This window comes from Bubalus kerabau, chromosome 1 (assembly GCF_029407905.1).
Source record: "Bubalus kerabau isolate K-KA32 ecotype Philippines breed swamp buffalo chromosome 1, PCC_UOA_SB_1v2, whole genome shotgun sequence".
Classification (NCBI taxonomy): Eukaryota; Metazoa; Chordata; class Mammalia; order Artiodactyla; family Bovidae; genus Bubalus; species Bubalus kerabau.
The window spans coordinates 56,238,423-56,252,643 of record NC_073624.1 but is presented as its reverse complement, the minus strand read 5'-3'; the positions used below and the strand labels follow the sequence as shown (position 1 = coordinate 56,252,643).

The following is a 14,221-nucleotide window of genomic DNA, read 5'->3' as shown; positions in this document are numbered from 1 at the left end:
GGAAGTTCATGGTTCACACTGTTGAAGCTTGGCTTGGAAAATTTTGAGCAGTACTTTGCTAGCATGTTAAGATGAGTGCAATTGTGCAGTAGTTTGAGCATCCTTTGACATTGCCTTTCTTAGGGACTGGAATGAAAACTGACCTTTTCCAGTCCTGTGGCCACTGCTGAGTTTTCCAAATTTGCTGGCATATTGAGTGCAGCACTTTCACAGCATCACCTTTCAGGATCTGAAATAGTCTCAAGTTTACTCAGGATAAAATGCATACCACTCCCAAAGGGCTAAAGACATCCCTCTCATTTCTTGAGAATGTCTTATCTCCGAGTCACCTTAATTTACAGATGTAATCACCTTTTCTCTTTTGAGGGTAACACTTCCTGCCTCTCTTTGGCAGAACTGTATTCACACAATCACCATGAGTTTTCCCCCAGTATGTTCCCTACAGACACCAGGCCCAGTGGGTAGTTTCATTGGATAACTTTTATAAATGGGTAAGCCCTTATTCCAGAGGATCCATCTCCAAGATACCCCAATACCCAAGCCCCTACATACTTTTCCAACCTCTATTCCTAAGTCCACTCAATTCCTAAGTATAAGACAATTTTCAAATATACTGACCCAATTTATCATTTTTGAAATACACCCTAAAATGACGAACTTACAAAGTCTTTGGTCTATCTTCACACTTTTAGGGTTCTCTGTCCCCTCACAGAGACTGTAAAAGGGAACCATGTCAAAATTCCTTCAACTTTGCCTTAAGTTAAAAATCTACTTATGAAGGGGTAAAATATTTTTAATATTTGGTAATAATATTTTACTGTATTCAATACTTAACTTGGGAACTGCTATGCTATTCAACCTGATGTGAAGAATTGACTCATTGGAAAAGACCCCCATGCTGGGATTGAAGGCAGGAGGAGAAGGGGACAACAAAGGATGAGATGGTTGGATGGCATCACTGACTTGATGGACATGAGTTTGAGTAGCTCCAGGAGCTGGTGATGGACAGGGAAGCCTGGCGTGCTGTAGTCCATGGGGTCGCAAAGAGTCGGACATGACTGAGTGACTGAACTGCTATGCTATACAATTTTTCCTTGTAATTAAACACATGTATCAGTTTATACATGTACATGATTACAAGATTTTACTAAAAAAAAAAATTTACCTGTAACAATTCTGTATCTCTCAAAGATAATTTTGATTTCATAAGATGTGTCATAGATACTTAAGATGTCTTATGAAAAGAAAACTTGAATATTTATTTGCATTAATCTCCAGTTCTTCAAAAATAAGAATTATTCATCTCTGAAATAAATTAGTATTACCTACAAATCTATGGTGGACATGTTAGGTATCTTTATTCACCTTTACTTAATCCTCACAGTAACTCCATTAGACAGTGATTCTCATCTCTATTTTATAGGTGGAAATGCAGCTTCAGAGGGGGCATTAATTTGTAGGAATGGAGAGTTTGTAGAAATTTATTTAGCTGTATTATACTCTTCTGACTAGATCACATGACATGGCTGCCTTAAACAATGTTTACTTCAATGACTGTGAAGAGGGTGCATGGAGTTCTATTGCCACCAGGTGCCATCTCAAAAACATTCAACTTTGGTAAGAATGGTGAAGATTTATAAAAGGTGGAGATTGTTATTAAATCATAAGTTATTTTCTAAGGTAAGCTTTATCCCATATACCAAACGTTCTGAGAATGATGAGATGCCCAAACAAAAGGAATTCGTATATAGTAATAAGCAGACTGATAACATGAGATAAGAAAATTATTTCTTATATTAAATTGAATAGTAATCCTTTATAATTACTGAGAAAGTTGTAATAAGACTCCTATATTTATGAGGTTAAAGTCGCTCAGTTGTGTCTGACTCTGTGACTCTATGGACTGTAGCCTGCCAGGCTCCTCTGCCCATGGAATTTTCTAGACAAGAATATTGGAGTGGTTGTTATTTCCTCCTACAGGGGATCTTCCCTATCCAGGGACTGAACACACGTCTCTTATGTCTCCTGTGTATATATATACTGCTAACAGAATATGCCTATGCATTTACCCACACATACATTTAATACATTCAACCAATTTCCAGAATAATGGTGAAAGGAGAGGCCTTTTTTCCCTTTTGTAAATGTTTATGTCTTTGAGAATTAGGAAAGTAGCATATATTTAAGGTATAGAATATAAGATACCGTTTGGAAAATCCTGTGATAAAATCAAAAGCATTAAGCTTCCCTAATCATCTCTTTCCTAGAGCTGCTGAGTTAGTCATTGTCTTTAAACGCTGACTTAGGAAAAAAAAAAAAGAAAACCACACACATACATAGAATAGAACAGGAAAATGATTTTTCAAACCATCAATATTTTATTTAACAAAAGCAACAACTGGAATATTTCTAGATCTTACAGTATATATTTGATATAAAAATAAGAAATTCTCCAAAATATGTACTAATAATACAGTTTTATGGATCTAAGTACACAGAAAATTTATTCTACATTTCAGTCACCCAAAACAACAGCTTGTGGTCACTTCCGATTGCACACAGTGGAAGAGTTCTATGCCAGGAAAGGCCAGATCCAACAGCCACAGAGCCAATGAGGATGGGCTATAAAATATGTGAAGGATTAAAGAAGTTCAATACATCACCAACATTAATAAATAAAAACTACCTTTCAAAAACAAGAAGTACATTGGAAAACTGTCTGTGTTTATAGTGGCAACAGAATTAAAAAATGTGCTCCCTCATAGGTGAAATACATAGTATTTTGTTTGTAACTGACTGGAATGAAGTGTACAAATCAACTATGGATAACTGGTGCAGCCTAGACACAAACATTTTCAGTCTAAACCAACCAGGCAAGCACAATTATATTTAAATGAAGGAAGAAAGAGAAGAAATAAAATACTTCATATGTGAATATTAGCAAAAAGTCTGTTACCACTGGTGATTTAAACATCAAAAAAGGCTTTCTCTTTTTTGATGTTTTTTTATGAAAGAAGAGAGAAATTTCTCTTCTTTCATAAATCCTTTAGTTACTTACATATTACAAATCTGGGGAGCTATAAGTGGAAAAGTAGAAAACACAAATTTAAAAACACCTATGCCATCAAACATCACCACATTACCTGAGGATGTCCTAAATGATGAATCTGAAACTGACTCATCATTTTGCCAGGATAACCAGTAGTTGCAAATAAGTTTTCATTAACTGTGGACCATCTAAGAAAAGACAAAGGATGAAAATAAGTACAGAATCCTACAGACAAACACAAGCTTTTCTAAAATTGGTTATTTCTCTTTGTACCAAAATGCTAATTTTATAAGTCTAAATTTGATAATATGGATTTACAATCAGACTGGGAATTTCAGGGAAGTTAGCTATAAATATTTTCTCATTCTGTGAATGTTTATTACTTGCTTATCATGGGCCACCTCATAAAATTTCAAAGTTACACAAAGTCAGCAGTTCCCAAAAGTCTGACAATATGGCAGGAGATACAAACAAGGAATCAGACAAAAAATATTTCACAGCACAATACATTAAAAACCCAATACATTTAAAATTCTTATTGACATTTGTTTTAAAATTAATGATAAACTCATGAGTTTAAATTCCTTTGAATAAAGTAAACACCTAGAATACAAATGGCACCCCACTCCAGTACTCTTGCCTGGAGAATCCATGGACAGAGGAGCCTGGTAAGCTGCAGTCCATGGGGTCGCTAAGAGTCGGACATGACTGAGCGACTTCACTTTCACATTTCACTTTCATGCATTGGAGAAGGAAATGGCAACCCACTCCAGCATTCTTGCCTGGAGAATCCCAGGGACCGGGGAGCCTGTGGGCTGCCGTCTATGGGGTCGTACAGAGTCGGACATGACTGAAGCGACTTAGCAGCAGAATACATAGATGTTTAAATATTCAAGTATTTAGGCAACATAGACATTGGAATACATTGAATCAATGAACCACCAAGTGTTAATGGACCTCCAGCAACAAGTGTGCCACAATAATAAGTGCAGTAGGGGAGCTATGAGGGGAAAAAAAAAAGATTCCTTGACCAAAAAAAAAAAAGGCTGTAAGTCTAGTTAATACTTTAATGTGTGGTAGATATTATTAGTTGCTGTCCAACAGGCATTCTGCCCTGTTTCTGAGCTAACTGAACCCCAGCTGGGGCCTGACAGAGGGTGTCTGACCCCAAGGGGTAAGAGACAATTGGTATAAGGCAAAGATAGCAATCCCCAATAAAAGGGGAGTGGCTCCTTCCTCTCCTCTTATTTTGGACAACGTGGTATGAGGCTATGGTGTCTGGAACACTGGAAGTCATCTTGCAACTGGGAAGCACCAAGTCAAAGCCTTGCCACTGAGGGTAGCAGATGGAAAGATCTGAATACTTAATGACATAAACCAATCCTGAGATGACCTCCTTTAGACTTAAGTATCATAGTTTGCTGGTTTTATTTTTAGCAACTGGGAAAAAAAATTAAAACTGAAGTATAGTTGATCTATAATATTATGTTAGTTTTAGGTGTACAGCACGGTTATTCAGTTGTTTATATATTTTATATATACATATATATGTATTTCTTTTCAAATTCTTTTCCTTTATAGGTGATTACAAAATATTCCCTGTGCTATACAGCAGATCCTTTTTGGTAATCTCTTTTATATATAATAGTGTATATGTGCTAATCCCAAACTCCAAGTTTATCTCCTCCTCTCCCCTTCTTTCCCCTTTCGTAACCAAAAGTTTTCTATGTCTGTGAGTCTATAGTTTGTTGATTTTAAAATGTATATTTGCTCACATCTCTGAAATCAAGATTCACCTTATAATCTATGGCATGCTTACATTTAGTTGAATACATTTTTTTCTTAGGAATACATAAAATAATAGTGTCCTTAGGTTCTACAGTTTCATTGGGGGTATTTTAGATTTGATGAAATACAGCATATAATAAATGTTCTACTGATTTTAGTCTCTGTTAGTAAATTTTCCAAGACTACACTATACAGTGCAATATTATGTAAAAATGAATGAAATGAAAAACAAGCACATTAAGTGGGAAAAAAGCCACAGATCTATAATATCCAGTGTGTTCTCACTTGAGGACAATAATGGATGTAGTTTACATGCATAGACATGGGCCCACCCACATTTTACATTTTTATCAGCAGAAAAATTACGAAAGCAAATGCTCTCAATTGTTGAGGTGGTATTAGTGGAGTAGTAATTCTGTATTTTATAAACATTTTCAAAGAAAATATTGGAAAACAATCTCTCACCCAGACAAAAAAAAAAGCAAAACATCCATTTATAAAACAACCAGAAAAAAAGAAAAATTCAGTGCAAAGGAGAGGACTAGAAACATATTCTAGAAGTTGGCACAGCATGAACAAAGTAATCAAATACAAAAATCAAATTATAACTGCCACCCCTCACCCCCCCAAAATGGTACATTACCTGAATAAGCAGGCTCGATCCATGTGGACAGGTCTCTTATCTTGAGGGTAACTAAAAGATATTATTTTGCATCTTATGAATTATGTGTTGGTCTCAGGTAGGTGAACTTAAATTAAGGATTACAGGGTTATTTTCTCTTTAAAGGACACAATGCCCAAGGTACTTAAACTGTGACAAAATTCCAAATAAGCACTGAATTAAAATAGCTGAAATATGATAAAGATATGAACTTGATTTAGAACCATTATAGAACAACATCATTTAACAAGGTCAGTGTTCTTCTTTTTTTTTAAACATAAGCAAACATTGCTTAATGGATTTCCAGGTAGCTCAGTGGTAAAAGAATCCACCTGCCAATGCAGGAGATGCAAGTTGGATCCCTGAGTCAGGAAGATTCCCTGGAGTAGGAAATGGCAACTTGCTCCAGTATTCTTGCTTGGAAAATTCCATGGACAGGGGAGCCTGTTGGGCTACAGTCTTATGGGGTCGCAAAGAGTCAGACATGACTGTGTGTGCGCACACACACATGCACGCACGTGTGCACATACACACACACACACACACCCTCAATGAAAGATCTCCTCTGCATTATTCTTTCTGTTACCCTCAAAGTAAATCTGTAAAACCCATGACTGTTATGTAAAAGCCCACTGACTCTGGCCCTTTTGTAGGAGAGTCTTATTTTTGCTTTACAATGTGGCCCAGATATACAAGAATAGGTCAATGGATCATTTAGCAATAGTGACTGATTTTTTGGTAAATAATAGATAAATATACTAAGGAAGTACCTGGATCGAGTAATATCCCAAATTAACCAATCATTCCCTGCAACAGCTCCAACTTTGAAGGTGTTTTTTAAGCACCAGTGTGCTGACATTAATGGCATCTGTTCTGATTCAAGGGATAAAATAGCCTGTTGAGCCAAAAGATCATAAAACCGAATTGTTCCATTCTTCTCTGCAACCATCAGCTGTAAGACAGAAAAACAAAGAGAATTCAACGACCTAATTTACTAGTCAAATCTGAGAAGGAGACAGAGATTCAATGTCATATATATAGTAATATGTAAACATGTGCATATATTACAAAAGGGAGGTAAAATGCAAAGGAAATAAGATAAGCCTAGGTAAAAAAAAAAGTATCAAATATTAAAAAACTTCACAAGAAACTGGCAAAAAGAAAGACACAAGAAAACTGGGTACAATTTTAAATGACTATACACAGTCCCCAGGAAGAAGAGCATAAAGATTCACTCTAAGTATATACATATATATACACATACACAGTTGAATTATTCACAGTAGTTAAGGTTTTATAAAGTTGCTGCAAACACTGAGTTAGTGAATATCAAATCACTGATTCTAAAGGAAATTAAAGGGTTGTGTTCCTGTGAGTCTCTGACCACAACATTTTTGTCAACTGATCAATACACAATCTTGTTTCTGTTTATAGACATCTTATTTAATACATATTGATTCATTAACATAGAAGTCACAGGCAACAGCACTGCAACTCATGCCTGAACAAAGCTTATCTAACATGTATTTTCTCTGTAAGGCGTCTCACAGTCTTCCTGCATTTAGGAATACTAAGTAGCTCTTTATTGACTATGCCAAAGCCTTTGACTGTGTGGATCACAATAAACTGTGGAAACTTCTTCAAGAGATGGGAACACCAGACCACCTGACCAGCCTCTTGAGAAACCTATATGCAGGCCAGGAAGTAACAGTTAGAACTGGACATGGAACAACAGACTGGTTTCAAATTGAGAAAGGAGTATGTCAAGGCTGTATATTGTCACCCTGCTTATTTAACTTATATGCAGAGTACATCATGAGAAAAGCTGGGCTGGAAGAAGCACAAGCTGGAATCAAGATTGCTGGGAGAAATATCAGTAACCTCAGATATGCAGATGATACCACCCTTATAGCAGAAAGTGAAGAGGAACTAAAAAGCCTCTTGATGAAAGTGAAAGGAGAGTGAAAAAGTTGGCTTAAAGCTCAACATTCAGAAAACTAAGATCATGGCATCTGGTCCCTTCACTTCATGGGAAATAGATAGGGAAACAGTGGAAACAGTGTCAGACTTTATTTTGGGGGGCTCCAAAATCACTGCAGATGGTGACTGCAGCCATGAAATTAAAAGACACTTACTCCTTGGAAGGAAAGTTATGACCAACCTAGATAGCATTTTGAAAAGCAGAGACATTACTTTGCCAACAAATGTCCGTCTAGTCAAGGCTACGGTTTTTCCAGTAGTCATGTATGGATGTGAGAGTTGGACTGTGAAGAAGGCTGAGCGCAGAAGAATTGATGCTTTTGAACTGTGGTGTTGGAGAAGACTCTTGAGAGTCCCATGGACTGCAAGGAGATCCAACCAGTCCATTCTAACAGAGATCAGTCCTGGGTGTTCTTTGGAAGGAATGATGCTCAAACTGAAACTCCAGTACTTTGGCCACCTCATGCGAAGAGTTGACTCACTGGAAAAGACTCTGATGCTGGGAGAGATTGGGGGCAGGAGGAGAAGGGGATGACTGAGGATGAGATGGCTGGATGGCATCACCGACTCGATGGACATGAGTTTGAGTGAACTCTGGGAGTTGGTGATGGACAGGGAGGCCTGGTGTGCTGCAATTCATGGGGTTGCAAAGAGTCGGACACAACTGAGCGACTGAACTGAACTGAACTGAACTTACAGTATGAGGGCTAAGACAAGATGGCAGAGTACTGCCTCATTCAGCCCTAGCTGGGAATGTGCATATTAGTCAACTCAAATTTTGTGTTGCTCCATGCATGTCTGTGACTGTCAGAGTGATAAGTATTAATTTTGGGGTTACAAATAAATTTTAGTGAGTAGGCACACTTGCAAATGTAGGATCTGTGAATAATGAAGATCAACCATATAAACACTTGTATATAAAACACCATGCTACATTCAGTAAAGGTAAATGACATGATCCTTGATCTTTAGAAACTTTCCATCAAGAGAGAGAATCATGAAAAAAAAAAAAAACTGACTATAATTTAAGGGGACATACAGTGGGATGCAAAAGGAAGAGCAATTATTTAGAACACAGGCAGTCTTTAAAAGTAGGGGATTCTTAAGAGAAAAGGTGGAATTTAAAACTATTCTCAATAAGATGAGGTCAGTGACAAATACACAACAAAAATAATTTGTTGTATGTATACATTATTAGTATAATTTGTAATATATAAAAATATTTAGTCGTCATGACCACTATCTGAGGAAACTGCTATCATCAATCCCATTTTTCAGAAAGGAGACTGAGGTGCAGAGTGATTAAGGTAACTTGTGGAAGATCTCATCACTAAACCTGTGGCAGAGCCTGGGTTTGAACCCAGGTCTAACTACAGCACCATGTGTGTTCCTTACTACAAGACTAGGTTATGAAGACTGAGGAGTGATCTGGTGGGCTGTGTAAAGTCACGGGTCGGGAAGGACTGGAAACGGGAGAAGACCAGGAAGATTTATTTTGGACCTAGTAAAAACACTTGAGATTTTGAACCTGTCTCCAAAAGTCTTGAGAATTTCAGGTTTAACTTATGAGCTATGGAAGGGCCAAGTCTGTCTGGACCTAAGTTTGGACAGGCAATAAAGCATGGTGGGTTAATAGCACAGCTTCTTTAGTCATGTGGATTCTTATCCACTGTACTACCAGGGAAATCCTACTACTATCAACGGCTGTGCCATGTGGCCTGTGAGATCTCAGCTGCTAGACCAGGGATTGAACTTGGGCCCTGAGAGGGAAAGCACTGAGTCCTGACCGTTGGACTGCCAAGGAATTCCATGTAACTTTATTATTAATTAATGGCATTTGTGTGTTGCTTTCTAGATTACATGGCTCTCTTGTGTAATTTGTAACGGACTCATTTGAAAAGACCCCGATGCTGGGAATGATTGAAGGCAGGAAGAGAAGGGGATGACAGAGGATGAGATGGTTGGATGGCATCACCGACTCAATGGACATGAGTTTGGGTAAGCTGTGGGAATTGGTGATGGGACAGGGAGGCCTGGAGTGCTGCAGTCCATAGGGTCACAAAGAGGCGGACAAGACTGAGCAACAGAACTGAACTGAAGACTTTCATAAGAATTTTAAGAGATAGGTGATCACAGACTTAACTTTCTTCTCTGGCTGCCTCGTTTTTATCAAGATCAAGCAAAATAGAACAAAAATTTTGGGTTTGATCTGACAGACCAATGAGAACCACCACCTACTACATTTAGTAGTAAGGATCGTGTCAACAATGACAAGCAGCTGAAACTGACTGAGTGCTTATGATGCATCAGGTTTTCTTTTAAGGACTTTATAAGTGTTCACTCTTTTAATCTTCATAAGTTTCCTTTTTATAAGATGAAGAAGTGATTGAGAAGAGATTTTGTGACTTGCCAAAGATCATTTAGCTAGGAAATGGTGGAACTGGGCACTGACTCTAGGCAGTTAACTCAAGAGCCCATACTTTTAACTGCTATTGTGTTGCCTTTCTATAATTATAGGTTTCTGAGTTAAGTAGTGACACAGTTAAACTGATATTTAAAGGTCAGTCTTAACTAAAGTAGGCAAGAAGAATCAGATTGAAGAGCCAAAGATTTTCGAAACAAGCTAAGGATTGGCAGGGATTACTTGCGGAAATAGAAAGGTGAAGAATACACATTAATGACTAAGAGGAATGTATTCTAGAGACAGTGAAGAAAAACTTTAAAGATCTGGAAAAACTTGCATATAGGAAAGGAAGATATCAAAGATGATTTTAGGATATTGTTCAGTTCAGTTCAATCACTCAGTCATGTCCGACTCTTTGCGACCCCATGAACCACAGCATGCCAGGCCTCCCTGTCCATCACCAATTCCCGGAGTTCACCCAAACCCATGTCCATTGAGTCGATGATGCTATCCAACCATCTCATCCTGTTGTCCCCTTCTCCTCCTGCCCTCAATCTTTCCCAGCATCAGGGTCTTTTCAAATGAGTCAGCTCTTCACATCAGGTGGCCAAAGTACTGGAGTTTCAGCTTCAACATCAGTCCTTCCACTGAACACCCTGGACTGATCTCCTTTAGGACACTGAGTCGATGCAATTTAGAGCAGGGACTTCCAAACATTCTGAAGTCATGGAAACAAGAAAAACAAGGAGATGAGTAGGGTGAAATTTCAAAGACATAGAGAAGATTAATAGAAACTAACTTAAAGCATATGGAAGAAAGGAATCTTAAATAACCATGAATTAAGTATTAAGATATAAATTTTGGGATAGAGATTATGATAAACATTCTCATTTCTCATCTAGGTCACAGGTTTTTGCTTTTTTGGGTCAGTTTTTAAAAAGTAGCCTATTATATTTATACATGGTAATATTAACATTCTGGTAGACTCTTTGATTATGCTTCATGTAGACTCACTGCTGCAAAGGAGAAATCTAGACGTAAAATAAAATTTAGAATCTGGATTCAGAAATAATATACACATGGAAATAAGCCCTATACATGTAATATAAATAAATTATAAAATTTCACTCATCTTCACATACAGAATATAATTCTGATAAAATATCCAATAGGCCTGAAACAAGATTTCACGGTATCTCAGGGTTCAGAGAACACACTAATGTATTCTGGGGCATCTCAGTTCAGGATTATTTTGAAGGCTGTGAGTGTATATAATTAATCCTTCTTGACGTCATCAGTTTACTTAACTAGATGTTTGATTCCAACACTTAAAGTCTGTGTAACTGTATTTACATGTTTTTCTTTCTTATAAGTCAGTGTGTAACTCAATGACAAGGACTTCATTCTTTCTTTTATCCTCTACTATAATAAAGGGTACAGTGTAGGTGAGAAATACTCTTTACAACAATTTATAAATACATAGTGAAAGAAGAGTTAGCAGAGGAGAAAGAGAAAGGGAATATACATGCATAGATGTTCAAGATGGCTACAATAATGCAGCTTTAAAGACCAAGTGAGCAGCGTTTCGAGGCAGAAATGATCAACAGTATAAATGCTGCCTTGGGATTAAGAATGGAAGAAAAGCCCATTCTTATGCCATTGGATTTGTTAAAAATATCACTGATGATTTCTGAGAGAGTAGAGGAGATTTAGATCATGGGATGGGTAAAGAGGAACTGAAGTTCAAAGATGTGATGGGTTCAAATATTCAGAAATAAAGATGCGAAGGTGATAGACTGAAATGGGGAAACAAGAATGCTAGGGTTAAGAGTAAGGCCTAAGGAGTAGGCTGCTGGGGAACAAATGTCCATTTTTCCAGTTAGTAGCTGTGTGAACCTGGGCAAGTTACTTAACTTTTCTGAGCTTTGGTTTCCCTATGTGTAAAATGAGATCATCACAGTACCCATCTCATAAGGCTTGTGGTTTAAATGAACTAACTACATGAAATGCTGACCATGAGTCAAACATAAGTAGGTATTATTAATCTGCTGTGATTAGTCAAGTTTATCTTTTTGTGCAAGTGTGAGGACAGAAAAATCATGGAGAAGTATGAAGACCTTAGAGGGCTATGAAAAGCAGGATGCCTACAAACTAACAGGAACTCTGGACAGTGGAAGAACTCACCTTAAGAAGATGAATGTGGCAACGCTTTAGATTCTGGAATGTAGAGTAATGCCCAGGAGAAGATACTGGCAAATGACAGAACTCTTGTATTGAATGGCTCCTATCTTCTCAATGGAATTTAGGCCAACTGATAATAACTCATAGTGTATTTTTAGAATTTTAGAAAGCTTTAGTCTGAATAGAAATTGAATACTACTGCAGCTAAGTCAAATTTGTCTTATGCCCTGATGCTTTCTGTTTACACACTATGGCTCACAAGTACGGATTTAATATATTTTTTTAAAAACAAATACTGCTTATTAGATAGTCCAGGCATTAGTGTTTAGATTATAACCTATCAAAAGGCATGAAAAGTATATTCTGAGTAAACAGATGATGGTTGTCAAATAAAAACTTGATTACAGAGAACTTAAAACGTTCTAGACTAACCTCGGAAAGGCAATGGCACCCCACTCCAGTACTTTTGCCTAGAAAATCCCATGGACGGAGGAGCCTGGTAGGCTGCAGTCCATGGGGTCGCTAGAGTTGGACACGACTGAAGGGACTTAGCAGCAGACTAACCTAAATGCATTTGTGACAAGAGTCTCTGAGGTGAAAAACAAATCATTAATATTTTTTTTCTTCTCTGTGCAGGTATTTCACATCTGTATGTCTTTTCTGCTTGATAAAAGAAAGCTAAGTTTTAAATAATAACCTTAAAAGTTTCTTCAGGATGCCAGCACACACTCATTCCAGGGGAATGAAGAACAAAATGAGCTGTCTGTATTCCTTCCAAGTTCCAAATCCTAATAAAAGAACAGGAGTATAATGTTAAAAATTTTTGATATGTTACTAAAACAAAGAAATTCCCTAAATTTATTCAAGGCTATCAACTAGAGATTATAGGGTAGATATCTGTATTTAAAGCATCTTTTATAGAAAATTATAACAATTATAATTATTTTAGAAAATGTAAAATCAGTATGAAGAATTTAAGTTTTACCACATTCAATAATGGAAAAACAGGCACATACATTTTCTAATTAATCTACTACAGCAATACCATAACACAGTAACCAAATTAAATTATTCATGAACTCCTTCTTTTGTGGACAGAATCTTGAGGTTTTTCTAGGTCACTAATCAGGTTGTATTCCTACTTCAGTGAGTGAAAGTGAAGTCGCTCAGTTGTGTCTGATTCTTTGCAACCCCATGGACTGTATGTAGCCTACCAGGCTCCTCCATCCATTGGATTTTCCAGGCAAGAGTACTGAAGTGGGTTGCCAATTCCTTCTCCAGGGGATCTGCCCAACCAGGGATCGAACCCAGGTCTCCTGCATTGTATACATACCATCTGAGTCACTAGGGAAGCCCCTTCAGTAGTCACTTCAATTAACAATAATTTCTACCAGGGGTATTTAAAACATACACCTGTACCCCTCTCTTCCACCCCAGTGCTCCCATTTTAAACATAAAGAAGCTAGTATGAGGTGATGTGAATTTAGGGAGATAGGAGTTGCTCACTCCTTCTGCCTTTGGGTTCCCAGGCCAAGGGCTATTTCCTATCATTTACCTTTTCTGATATGGCTCACTTCCTCAATTCTTCTCTAACGAGCCTTGACTAATAAAAAATCAAAGGACAGAATGGCTGAAGGAACAAGCATCTGGTTCCCTGTACTCTCCCTCTCTTCAATACTTAAAACAAACCTACTCAATTTCCATCTCAATTTTTTTCCCATCTCGAGAGGAGAGCTCAAGATTCTGAAGTCTCAGTAATGACTTGTGAGAAGTCCTATTCTTCATCTAGACTACTGGTTTTTGAGCTCATTCTTCACATTCAATCTTTGTTATATCTCACTGGTACAGAGTGTGGCATAGAGTTAGGATGGCAAGAGACAGAAGGTAAAGAGTAGCTGGCAAAGTGTCCACAGAATCTGGTCCTTAAGAACTGAATGCATTTATTAGAATGCCTTGGAGTTTTTCTTCTATATTATAGTTTATATCTCATTAGGGACCATAAAACAGTTTCAAGAAACTTAGGGAATGTTTTTAAGGTTGAAGCAAAATTTTATTTCAAAGAAAGCAGACATATTTATTTTACAATGCCTCTACTATTCTGTGCCAAATCACAGGATTTAAATATTTTTCCTTTCTATAGAAATTATAGGTTCTCCAA

The 14,221-nt window shown here is 37.3% G+C and overlaps 1 protein-coding gene across 1 annotated transcript in view; it reads right to left on the bottom strand.

The window, feature by feature from the left end:
* Nucleotides 1-2,355: 2,355 nt before the first annotated feature.
* The window catches only part of NUP37 (nucleoporin 37), a 54,251-nt gene continuing 42,385 nt past the window's right edge, over nt 2,356-14,221 (bottom strand). The window contains exons 6-10 of the mRNA XM_055575369.1: nt 12,761-12,851; nt 6,269-6,450; nt 5,481-5,531; nt 3,144-3,237; nt 2,356-2,622 (exon numbers count right to left, since the gene is read on the bottom strand). Coding sequence (XP_055431344.1) covers nt 2,509-2,622; nt 3,144-3,237; nt 5,481-5,531; nt 6,269-6,450; nt 12,761-12,851 — 532 coding nt within the window. The 3' untranslated portion in view covers nt 2,356-2,508. The remainder of the gene's footprint in view (nt 2,623-3,143; nt 3,238-5,480; nt 5,532-6,268; nt 6,451-12,760; nt 12,852-14,221) is intronic.